Raw genomic sequence first — 12,010 nt, 5'->3', positions numbered from 1 at the left:
TAAAATCAGGACTCGACTACAGGCTTGGAACCTTTTAAAAGCAGCACAATAGAGATATGCTGCCCTGTTGAGAAGCAGGAAAGATATGGAATGATGACAAAGGAACACCATGAACCTACTGAGAATTAGTGTAATATCTGGACATAACTCAATTGTTGACCCACAGAGGTCTTGGGAGAAGTAAGTGAGATGCTGACAGGTGGCTTAAAATAGATCTCCTGTATAATATTAATTACTGATTTTACAGTTTTAAAATGTTACTATTGGCAGGTATTAAGCAAATACGGATTTTTAGCATTTTTCTTTTGAAAACGCTCAGAAGAACCTTAAATTGCAGACTCAAAGAGTAGAGGAGAATCTTCGGCTTTTCTCCATCAGTTGTTCCATCATGTTCATTCCAAAGAGGAATAGGTTGCTCCCCTCCTGCAAATATTATTTTAAAAAACACAGTTCCAGAATTTTACAAAGGATTTGTCATTTTCATATATTTTATTGCTAAAATGCATATTCAGTATAACCTATTCAGCACATCCCTCTTTAAGAACCAAACTATACATGATACCAGATATCTGTGATCATATACCTGTCAGGGTGGAAACTGAGCCCATAGAGCCCCAGAGCAGTTCTGATTCTGAGGAGGAACAGCAATCCGTGGGAGAGGAGCCTGCTCATCCCTCACAGGCACAGCTGCTGGCAGAGATTCCTCCTGCCAGCATTCCTGAGATAGATAGTGACCCTGGCAGTGAGAGAGTGCGGGAGGGGGGCTTGCTAGACGCTCGATGCAGAGAGCGACGAGCGATGGAAGGCGCGGAAAGGAGGCGTAGCGCCCGTTTGGTGCGCAAGCAACGGTCACGTCCCGTGGACCCAAAGGAAAGAGGGAGGAACTCTCCCTAGCCCATAAGTTCAGGGTCTACTAGTGATTCTCCTTCAAACAGGGACCAACTGCCTAACCCGGAGCATAGGCTACTCTGCTGTTCATTGCTTAGTCACTGGTGATTAGCATCTGAAAGAGTCATTAAGCTGTAAAAGGATTAAAGCCTTGAAAAGAATCCTTTTGTCTGTGCCTTGAGTTGGCTATTGGAGTAGACTGAAAGAGGCCACTAGGGCACTCCTGACAATATCCAACATTAAAAACAAAACAAAACAAAAACAAAACCTTAAAAATCAGCTGTAGAAGGGAAAATTGGATTGGGCATAGGAAGGATTAAAAAAAGAACACACCTTTCCCACCATTCCAGTTTCCAACCATCACTGCACAATCTGATGCAGTTCCTGCTCTTCTGTCAACTCAACTGATTTTGAGTTGGGGATTTTTTTGCATGTTTTTTAACTAGTGGAAGGTCAGATTATGGATTGTCCATGCCACATTTAGTTTGCCATTAAAATAACTTTATATTCTGAAGTAAAGAACTATGGAATCTTCAAAAGACTGTGGTACTATTGTAACAAAACAAAAAGCCCGTAAGTGATTAGATAGCACCAGAAATGAACATACTTTGTCTTCATATTAGTCTAACACATTCAAAATATTCTAGCATATGTTGACTTGTCCTATGGAGCTATGCCACAACACACCAATTATTTGTGTGCTTGACTCACAAAAACAATTTTAGCAAGAAATATTTGTACCATCTATCTGCTAACAACTAACATTTGGGGAGTGGAACATAAAATTATTTAACAACATTTCATAATGTTCAAGAAAAGGGGTTGTACTGAATCCCATTTAGTTTATCAAGGCTGCTATTCTATACCTAGGATTTATGTTTCAGACATGCTTAGGAATGCACTGTAAGTCTACAGGAAATGTTTATTTCATTGTGGGAGGGGCTGTTGCTAGGTGGTATAGCACATGCTTTGGATGTAGAAGGTCCCAGGGTTTGATCCCTGGCATCTCCAGGTGGTGCTGGAAAAACTCCTGCCTGAAACCCTGGAAAGCTGCTGCCGGTCAGTGTCGACAATACTCACTAGATGGATTAACGGTCTGATTCAGTAAAGGCAGCTCCCTATGTTCCTATCGCCTAACCAAATGCCAGTCAATATGATTTGGAAAAACACATTTTGACCAAAGTGTGCAGATCCATTAATTATTAGTAATGCCTGCTCTCGTCTGCACAGCATGATAAAAACATTATAGCCAACATGATAATATAAAATAGACGATTTGAGGGTTCATATAACATAAACATAAGGAAGCAACATTGATGTTAACTTAGAGAATTGTTAGTGAAAATTCTAAAGCCATTAGGCTTACCTGATACTTTCTGTATTACTTCATTGACCTCTTTCATAAATACTTTCTGTACAAAAACCAAATGGTTCAAAAGGTCTGTTGTCAGATTATGTTCAAAGGACCCAACCTAGGAGAAGAGAAACATTTATATAGATGTTAATTCATGATGTCTTCTATCAATCATGAAATAAAGGCTTGAAACAGATAACAGCAAAATGTAACGCTTCTTTTTCAGCTAGCAGAATTTCTCCAAAGAATATATATATATTACAGAAGTGAGCTACATGCAGAACTATGCTTACAATCAGAAAAATTAATACTACTATGTACAGATGTAAGATATATGAACATATAACTTAAATGAAGGTTTTGAGACAGTAAAGGCAGACTTAAATACAAACCTCAGCTACACAACGCAAATAGTTTCCCTGGAGATAGTAGCCCTGCTTAGTGGGCAGTTCATCTATACTCCATATGTGATCTGAATAGGTATCATGTTCTTCCATGATATATTTGCCTGACATTGTGACAGGAGGAAGGTTAAGACTGGCTGAGGGAGGGATGGTAGACATATCAGTGGCAGAGACTTTGGAAGTGAACCGCAACTTGTGATTTGGCAGCTCAAATGTAAACCTTGTTTGTGCACCTGTGAAAGAAAAAGATACCTGCTCAATTTAATATTCTATATTAGCACTGCAATTATAGAAAGAACCACCCATTGCCTGCTTCACTTGCCAATGCGGTGTTAAAAGTCTGGACCATACCACTTCCAAATGCAGGTGGAGAGTAATATATTTGAATGCTCCCCCATTCAATGTTTGTAGAAAACAAATTCCAGGCATGCAGTAAACTAATATATCAGTGAGAAAGCTATGCTAAACCACTCTGAAATATGCTAGTTTACTACAATGCTGGCTGCCTTTGTTTTATATGCGGAAGCATTTTAAATTGCTATCTCGTGCCTGCAGTCTGATGTCGAACAGCCTAGATTTGTACCAGCATAGTCTAGCACTTCAATCCATGTTTTATGCAAATCAGCTCCTAATCTCCCACGTTTCAAACAGACTTCCCAAGCACTGCAGGAGGATGCTACTAAAAATAAGAAAGTAAAAAACTCACTGGGTATGAAACATTCACAATGATGTATTCTGGATTTAGCCAACAGCAGTATTTTGAAAACTGAATATATAATGGAGAGAGCACCACAGCAGCAATGGTTGGCCTATATTTGTCAATGCTCCAGATTATTTTTGCACCTCATTCTCATTCCAATTTCTGATTCTGAGTAGCGTGTCTGAACATTTGCACTTAGCCTTGGCCTTCTAACAAGGAGAACCAAATCCCTGGTCAGCACTAACTGACCAGTTTTAAATATTCCAAGCAGCTCCTATCATGCTGTCTTGCAAATCTCTTTTCAAATGGAGTTGAGTTTCACAAGCAGCCTGCAACACGGCATGAGGTGGGGAGAGGGGGATAGAATTCCATCATTCAAGTGGGGGAGAGAAAAAAAAATCCACTGGGCTTGGCCAAGTTTTGGAGTGTACCTGAAGGAGCTCCTTCAATCCCAGTCAAATGTATTAAAAATAGAATTATAGGTGACCAGGAACCTAACACCATTCCTTGTTTTCTATAAGCACCCATTACTTTTATGAAGTTTTGTGGAATAATGTTACCTGTCATTCCATGACTTCTCATTCTTCCCATCTTGTACTCGGCTTTTAAGGATGGCAAGAGTGCTGCTCCAATAGCAATTCCATCAATCATGGCACTGAATTTAAGAACTATGGGTTTCTTTTCCAAACCTTCTGGCAGCTGTGGAAACTCATTTGTTTCAATGGGTGTCTGATTTACACTTGTTGGTGTCTTTTCTGCAGGCAATGGTGTTGCAATATCTTCTTTTGCAAGCTGTGGACTATTTATACAAAAGATACAAAATTATCTGATATTATAAATGCTGTAAAATATAAAACATTAGCTTGATCATGCAAATTCAGTTCAAGCTAGATAATAAGTCAGGCCTCCAAATGGCTGCATATAACAACTGCAATACTCACGTTGTAGATGGCTGTCTGATGAGGTCAGAGATCTGTTTTGAAAGCTGATGAGAACTGCGCACCATCATACTATGAAGTGTGGCTGGATGCTGAGGAATATTGATGCTAATAGCACCTACTTTGAAGACTGCAGCATTATTTGTTTTCAACCCCCTTTGGGCACTATAAAGAGCCTGTGATTTGGCAATGCTACATTTCACCACCGTTCTAAGAAGAAACAAAGAACTTGTTATATGATTTAAAATAATTTTAAAATAAGAAGTGTGTTTGACATCTTTAGTAAATTATCTTACACCATAAATTTATTAGCAGTTTAAGGAAAAATATACAGATGTGCCTAATTTGTGAAATGAGATATACACGGTCTCCAGTTTATGAAAACCATGCTTGTCTAACTCAGAAGCCTGGAGCTGTACATGGCAGAAAAGGACACTCTACACATACTTGGAGGACTGTCCATATCTACCAAACCAGCAGGCACAAATAGTCAGTTTTTACATTATACGGTTCTAGTTCCAGGACCCTACACTGAAACCTATGTTGTGAGCATACATCAGCCAAGAACCATCTCAAATGAAGCATGGATAAGTGTATGCTTACTGTCAATGCAGTCATTTAACTTAATCAAGTATATGGGCATGCACAGCAAAATAATTTCAATCATTATTTTTTAAAAAAACTGTTGGGAAGAAAAACAACATGCACATCCACCATGCATATTTCCCTGTATATGATTTTTATTCTATTTCACTTTTTAACACATTTTTTATATCGACGGCTACTTAAGAGGATAACTCTTCCAATATCTAATTTCAAGTAGATAATTTCTTGATGCAGCAAAAACACTGAAATGTATTGTTTCCCACAAAAATACTAACTTTAATGAAATGTTAAGACTTTAATGAAACATTAAAACATTAAGGCAGTATCCTGTTCAGCACTCCCACTAATGTAAATTACGCTGTTTTAGCATAAGCTACCAATAGTGCAATACCAATATGGCATTTGCTGGTGCAACACGTTTTCCAGGGAAAACCATCACACCAGCAAATGCTATTGGCGTAACACCAGAAGTACCTTACGCTAGCATAATATAATTTACATTAGCACTAGTGCCGAATAGGATACTGCTCCATATTATAGTCCTGAAGAGAGCAAAATAAAAGCAAATACAATATATATATTTTAACAGAAAAACAAAGGAAACCCCAATCATAGCTATTATTTGATCACAGTTGATGGAGAGATTTGCATGATAAATGCCACCCACACTGTATCTGTGCTTACCAAACCTCCTTTCCAATTTTCTTGTGGATCAGTGAGTGAAAGTTCATACTTTCAACCCAGTTATAAACACATGGAAGATTATCTAGTAAAATAAAACATTGTATATACTCAATACTTGCCAGTTATTGGTTCTGGAAAGTGGACGTTTACCCTACACTTGTCATTCCAGGCCTACAGTCAGAATCTCATATGCTCACAAGTATTGTGAACTGCAGCCATTATATGGAATTAAGTCCCAAAGATTTCACTGAAATTTACTTCCATGTAAGGGTGCTTCGGATTGTGGACTTAATTGAAATAGCTGATCGTATACTACCTTGTTTAGAGGCCTCTGGTATAGGCAAAGGAATCACCTGATCCTTCTTTCCATACACTATATTTATAAGTTTGTAAGTTTCACAGCCAAAATATCTCACACACACAAATGCTTTGAGCTATTCTGCTCATATGTTACATCAGCCTAAGGAGGATTCAGCTATCACCTCTGCATAACGTTCAAGTTCAGTCTCTTTTGGTGAATTTTTAAAAATCAAGTATAACTGAATGATCACCAGCTACATTGGTTCTCAGCTTCCTTGTCTCATGAAGCAGAGACTTTGTCAGCAGAATTACATACCTGAGCCCACAATACCACAGCACAGGCTGCTCCCACCTGAACTGAATTTATTGTGGCATAAGCTGTTTTACCAACAGTGTGTGTGTGTGCGCGCGCGCACTGCAACGTCAACTGACATTGCCAAGTAACAGTCAGCATGTGCCAACGCTGTTCTGTTTTCAGTGTTTTATTGAAACACGTTTTCCCTGACTGAAAGCCTGGCCACCGTTTTATTGGTATCATTGCTATATTTTAAATATCTTTGTTTTTTGTATTTTGATATTGTTATTGTTGTTCACAGTTCAGGAATTTTTTAGATGTAGAGCAGCCTATAAATATTATGTCTAGTACCTCAAAAATGCAGCACAGCTGTGAGGAGGACACTCAGCCCACCACAGAATCATAGGGTTGGAAGGGGCCTAACAAGACCATCGAGTCCAACCTGCTGCTCAATGCAGGAAGCCTGATTCCATCATGGCTTCAAGATCAGGAGGAGGGCTAGGGTTTGTTATACTCACCAGAGCAGGAGCACTCATGACAAACAAAATTGTGGACAGCAACCAAGTTGTGTAAACAATTGAGCCAAAACACACACATCTTGTTCTACACATAGGCCATCCCTAACATGTCAACAGGAAAACAGCTTATACAATGTAGTTCAGGGACAGGCAACCTGGCGATGCCTATCAAGATGTTTGGGACTACACCTCCCATAATACCCGATCATTGGCCATGCTGGCTGGTGCTGATGGGAGTTGTAGTCTAAAACATCTGGAGGGCACCATAGCCTTTATTTAAACCCTACAGTTAAAGCCTAATCCTCATATTACAGGCTACCTTAGTGACTGCAGAAAGATCACTTCTGATTAAGATTTGGAGAGGAAAAACCTTATTGCATAACTATATTATGTAAAATAGGTGAACAAACATTTAGTTTGGAGCTTTTCTAATATAGACTGACTAATATACTATAATCAACTATATTTCATTTCAACTAAAATTAAGGAGTAGCTGGGTACACTTAAAGACAATAAAACACATCTTACGTATACTACACACAGTGTTAACTGCAAGCCATTTAAACATAATGTGACATACAGAAATTCTTGTTTGGCTGTGCTTGTTGGTGATGTAGGGAAATCCTCCAGTCTACAGGTGAAGATTGGAAGAAAGCGAAAAAAACGAAAACAAAGCAAAATATAGAATAAATAGTCATGCAAAGAATTAGTCAGATATTTGTAATCCACAATATGATAAATTGCTTGAAAATATTACTATTTAAACAGTGATGTCTTGCAAGTATGAGGGCTGAAAGGAAGCACTTCTCTCAAGGACCTGGCCATTCATTTCTGTGCAATTAATATTTCTGACTGCTCAAGGGGGATGTGTGCAGAGCAACTCTCTCCCCAATTAAAAGGGGAAGTCCATTCATGTAGGAGCCTCTTGCACCCATTGGAGCACACACTAAACTATCAACAGAAGCAATAACCTCACACTTTTACGGAACAATTCATTGCTTCCAGTTTTCTTACACTATTAAGAACATAAGAAGACCAATTCAGGATGAGACCAAGGTCCATCCATTCCGGCATTCCATTCACAGTGGCCAATTAGCTGCCCGTGGGACACCCACAAGTAGGACCTGAGTGCAATCACACCCTCCTGGTCATGTTCCTCGGCAACTGGTGTACATAGGCATACTGCCTCTGATACTGCCATTAGGATATAGCCATCAGGACCAGTAGCCATTAATAGCCTCATTCTTGTCGATCACGCTTTTATATGAACATAAAAAACTTTAGCTACCTTTTGAGGTAGCATGTAGCAGCTGACAAACTTTATTCTATTAAATTCATGTTTGTCTACAAAATTATTTGATTGGGACTAATACTGACCCTGGAAGTTTGTTGGTACTAAAAATATCACTGAAAAATTAATATTTCACTACTTAATATAGTACAGGAAATAGAACAGTATTTCCGGGCAAACTGGTCCCAAAGTTAGCTGTTTCTATGGTCTCTCAAACAGTTAATATTCTTCACAACCACAACAACATATTGAGGGTTATATAGGTAGTTCTGAAAAACCATGTGAAAGTGAACTGTATTACTCAAAATGTTCTTCAGTGTCCTGCTATTCTAACTTAAGTGTTTAAATGAAAGAAAAAATAATCATGCACTTTCAAGTGTGCGAACAGTGGAAAAGTGGATATATTAGGCAAAACATTCAAAGTGTTAAAACAAGTGTGCCCACCTTTTGCGCATTAACATCAGATGAACAACATCAGCGCACAATTATAAAAAGTGAAATCATTAGTATCATGCAACAAAGGAACATACAAATTGCTTAAAAAGGCAAGTTACGTGTATAAAAAAACCAGGATAAAAAGTTAATTGCTGTTCTAAAAAATTACAGTACACAGTGCAGTGGATCTGCCACAGTAGAAATTATATGCGATAATATTAATACTAAGGACATATATTTGCATATGTCATGAAATTCTTGATCAGTCACTAAAAAGTTCGTGATAATAACACAACCATTGGTAGAAAGGGTACAGGGAACGCAGCAATAGATTGAAACGGGTAGTATTTAGATATAGGTTAAATACATACAAGCTGCACAAAAAATAGACAAAAGGGTAAGATACTTAGGTATCCATTTAGGTTTATAATGGGGACTGGATTAACATATTTCAATTATTATTTCAAATTCTGTTTTAACAAAACAGGCTTAACTAGGTAATCCATGAGAGTCCACTTCCTTCTATGAATTAGCTGTTCAGTAATACTATGCAATTTTATTATTTAATATTTTTCTTCTCTGATTGTTATTCATCTGTACAGTCACGCCTAAAAGTAAGATAGTAGACATGAAAGGTATTTCTTTTTCATCATCTTGAACTTACTTACATATCCTTCGAAATTCTGTTAAATTAAGAGAGCAATCCTATGGCTGCTAGGCACTGTCTAGAGGCCCACAGGATATGCTCTTTTCCGGGAACCGACCTCGAAGCCCGTGTTCCAAGGCCGGTTCCTGGAAAACTGACTGCCCCCCTCGTCCACGCTGCCTCCGAGGCAGCAGGGAGAAACCCCATCCTTTGCACTCACATGAGGAGTGCAGAGCTACTGAAAAGGGGCAGGGCTGGGGGGCGTTCCAGGGCGGGGAGTGCAGAGCTGCGTGTATGACACATCCAATGTGTCGTACGGCAGCTTCCTCTCCCGGTTGGCCCCCTGCTGCTAGACAGCCAAAAAAGGCTGTCTAGTGAAAAATAGCAAGGCAGGAGAGGCACGGAGGGAACAATTCCCCCGTGCCTCTCCTGCCTTGCTTTGGAAAGGCGGTCGCCTCCGAGGCCGGAGGCAGCTGCCTATCTAGTTAGGATATAATAAACACAGGTTCAAGAATAAGTATGATCTTTATTTCATACTCACTGGATATTTGGTGTGATCCCTTCCAGAAGAACAATATTAACACCACCTATATGAGCAGTAGCACATGTCTCTGTCATCTTTTGATGCAGTACATCTTTAAAAAGAAAAAAATGTGTTTAAAGTATACTGCAAAATTATTTATTATTTGCATGTTTACTTGTTATTCGAAAGACAATAAGCAAAGCACAGCAAAGTGGTTACATTAAACTGCTAGCAAATATTTACTGTAATCATTCTGGATCAGACTAAACCACCTGGAAATATTTGATACCAAAGTCTGATGATTAATATTTTAATTTCATGTGGGCTAATTTAACACACTATTTCCACTTCGTTTTGATTAATTTAATTTATTATATTTATATCCCACCTTTCCTCCAAGGAGCTCAAAGTAGCATGCATGGTTCTCCTGAGCCTCACAGAGGATATTCCTCACATTGGCATGGCGCCTCCTCAGGGAGCAGGTAGGCAGGGTCCACTTTTAAATTGTTTTTCCAGGGCAACTGGGTCAGGTTGGAGCTCTTAAGAGCCCAACTCCTTAGCACTTGACACCGAGTGGTAGTGTAGGTCTGTCTAATCCTTGGAAGACCACCCAGTAACATTATTGCTCTGATATATCCCAAGTGAGGAATGCCCTCTGTGAAGCTCAGGAGAAAACAGAAATTTTCTTGCTGTGAATTTTTGTATCATGGAAGGCATTCCGTCACCTCTTTTTTTCTTCCAGGATCAGTTCTAGGTTTAGAGGCTTCTGCCTTATATGTGGAGGTGGTATACAGGGCCTCCCAGAAATGTCCAGTGTTCCAGTTGTCTAACTTATCTAAGGTTGTTTTCTGTTTTCTCTTTGCATAAGTAGCTCACAGTTGTAGTTTAGCAGCAGCAGCAAATTATCACTTATGGAAATGTTCCAGAAAGGGGTGGATGGGCTATCTTGCTCTTCCAGTATGGTCTGGGGAACAGGACAGCTCCTCTGCCTGGAGAAGCAATTTAGAAGTGGATCCTGTCTACTTGCTCCAGGACAATGTGCCATCCCAAAATGAGGAATGACCTCTGTGATGCTGAGTGAACAGAAAATCACAGTAAGAAAATTTCCATTTTCTTTCTGTCCTCATTTTATCCTTATAACCGTGTAGATGTAGGTTAGGCTGACAGCTGGTGACTGGTCCAAGATCACCCAACAGGTTTCATGGCTAAGTGGGGATTTGAACCAGATCTCCTCAGTTCTACTCTAACACTGCACTGCAATGTCTTTTCTCTATTAGGATAAATCAAATACAAGAATCTTTGCATATATCAGTAATTAAAAATAGGATTATCAAAAACGGTCTGGTTCATCTTATTATAGTATATTGACAGAAAGAAATGTGTTTCTGTCAAAACAAATGTTTCTATTTAGAGGATTCCTCTACCTTTCATTTTTTCTTTGAGTGTAAAACTTCCATGGATCCTCTTCAGTTCAGATTCCATTGTAAGCCCACCAATATCTGCTTCAAGATGTGTGCGATTTACCATTCCTATTCCGAAGACTATCAGGGTCACATGCTGAGGTTCAGATGTGACCAAACTGCGTTTCCTCTGTGTTCTGCTCAAGCTGCTGTTATCCTGCTCGTTCTCAAATGCAACCCTACATGCAGGTTCAGTAGGGCTCCGAATACCTACAAGGAACGTACACCAAATCAATTATAGAATCATAGAATCATAGAATAGTAGGGTTGGAAGGGGCCTACAAAGCCATCGAGTCCAACCCCCTGCTCAATGCAGGAATCCAAGTCAGAGCATCCCTGACAGATGGCTGTCCAGCCTCGTCTTGAACGCCTCCAGCATGGGACAGCCCACCACCTCCCTAGGTAATTGGTTCCATTGTCGTATTGCTCTAACAGTCACAACGTTTTTCCTGTTGTTCAGCTGGAATATGGCTTCCTGTAACTTGAGCCCATTATTCCGTGTCCTGCACTCTGGGATGATCAAGAAGACATCCTGGCCTTCCCCTCTGTGACAACCTTTCAAGTACTTGAAGAGCGCTATCATATCTCCCCTCAGTCTTCTCTTCTCAAGGCTAAACATGCCCAGTGCTTTCTGTCTCTCTTCATAGGGCTTTGTTTCCAGTCCCCTGATCATCTTTGTTGCCCTCCTCTGAACCCTCTCCAGTTTGAATGTATCCTTCTTAAAGTGTGGTGCCCAGAACTGGACACAGTACTCCAGATGAGGCCTAACCAGTGCTGAGTAGAGGGGAACTAGTACTTCCTGAGATTTGGAAGCTATGCTTCTATTAATGCAGCCCAAAAGAGCATTTGCCTTTTTTGCAGCCACATCACACTGTAGGCTCATATTCAGCTTGTGATCTACAACAATTCCAAGATCCTTCTCGCTGGTAATGTTGTTGAGCCACGTATCCCCCATCCTGTAACTGTGC

The 12,010-nt window shown here is 39.7% G+C and overlaps 1 protein-coding gene across 13 annotated transcripts in view; it reads right to left on the bottom strand.

Annotated features, from left to right (window-relative positions):
* BLTP1 (bridge-like lipid transfer protein family member 1) overlaps nt 1–12,010 on the bottom strand; it is a 173,158-nt gene that overhangs the window by 74,556 nt on the left and 86,592 nt on the right. For 12 of the 13 annotated variants that reach the window (XM_084855961.1, XM_084855949.1, XM_084855955.1 and 9 more), the window contains 8 exons: nt 11,007–11,252; nt 9,601–9,694; nt 7,268–7,318; nt 4,288–4,494; nt 3,907–4,145; nt 2,635–2,879; nt 2,255–2,360; nt 326–423 (listed from right to left, as the gene is read on the bottom strand). In XM_084855961.1, the coding sequence (XP_084712087.1) occupies nt 326–423; nt 2,255–2,360; nt 2,635–2,879; nt 3,907–4,145; nt 4,288–4,494; nt 7,268–7,318; nt 9,601–9,694; nt 11,007–11,252 (1,286 nt within the window). The remainder of the gene's footprint in view (nt 1–325; nt 424–2,254; nt 2,361–2,634; nt 2,880–3,906; nt 4,146–4,287; nt 4,495–7,267; nt 7,319–9,600; nt 9,695–11,006; nt 11,253–12,010) is intronic. The other variant, XM_084855951.1, reaches the window with a different exon arrangement.

This window comes from Heloderma suspectum, chromosome 5, assembly GCF_057233095.1.
Source record: "Heloderma suspectum isolate Gila_16-S chromosome 5, 16-S_ref, whole genome shotgun sequence".
Taxonomy (NCBI): Eukaryota; Metazoa; Chordata; class Lepidosauria; order Squamata; family Helodermatidae; genus Heloderma; species Heloderma suspectum.
The sequence above is the reverse complement of the archived record's forward strand: the minus strand, read 5'-3'. Positions and strand labels throughout refer to the sequence as shown.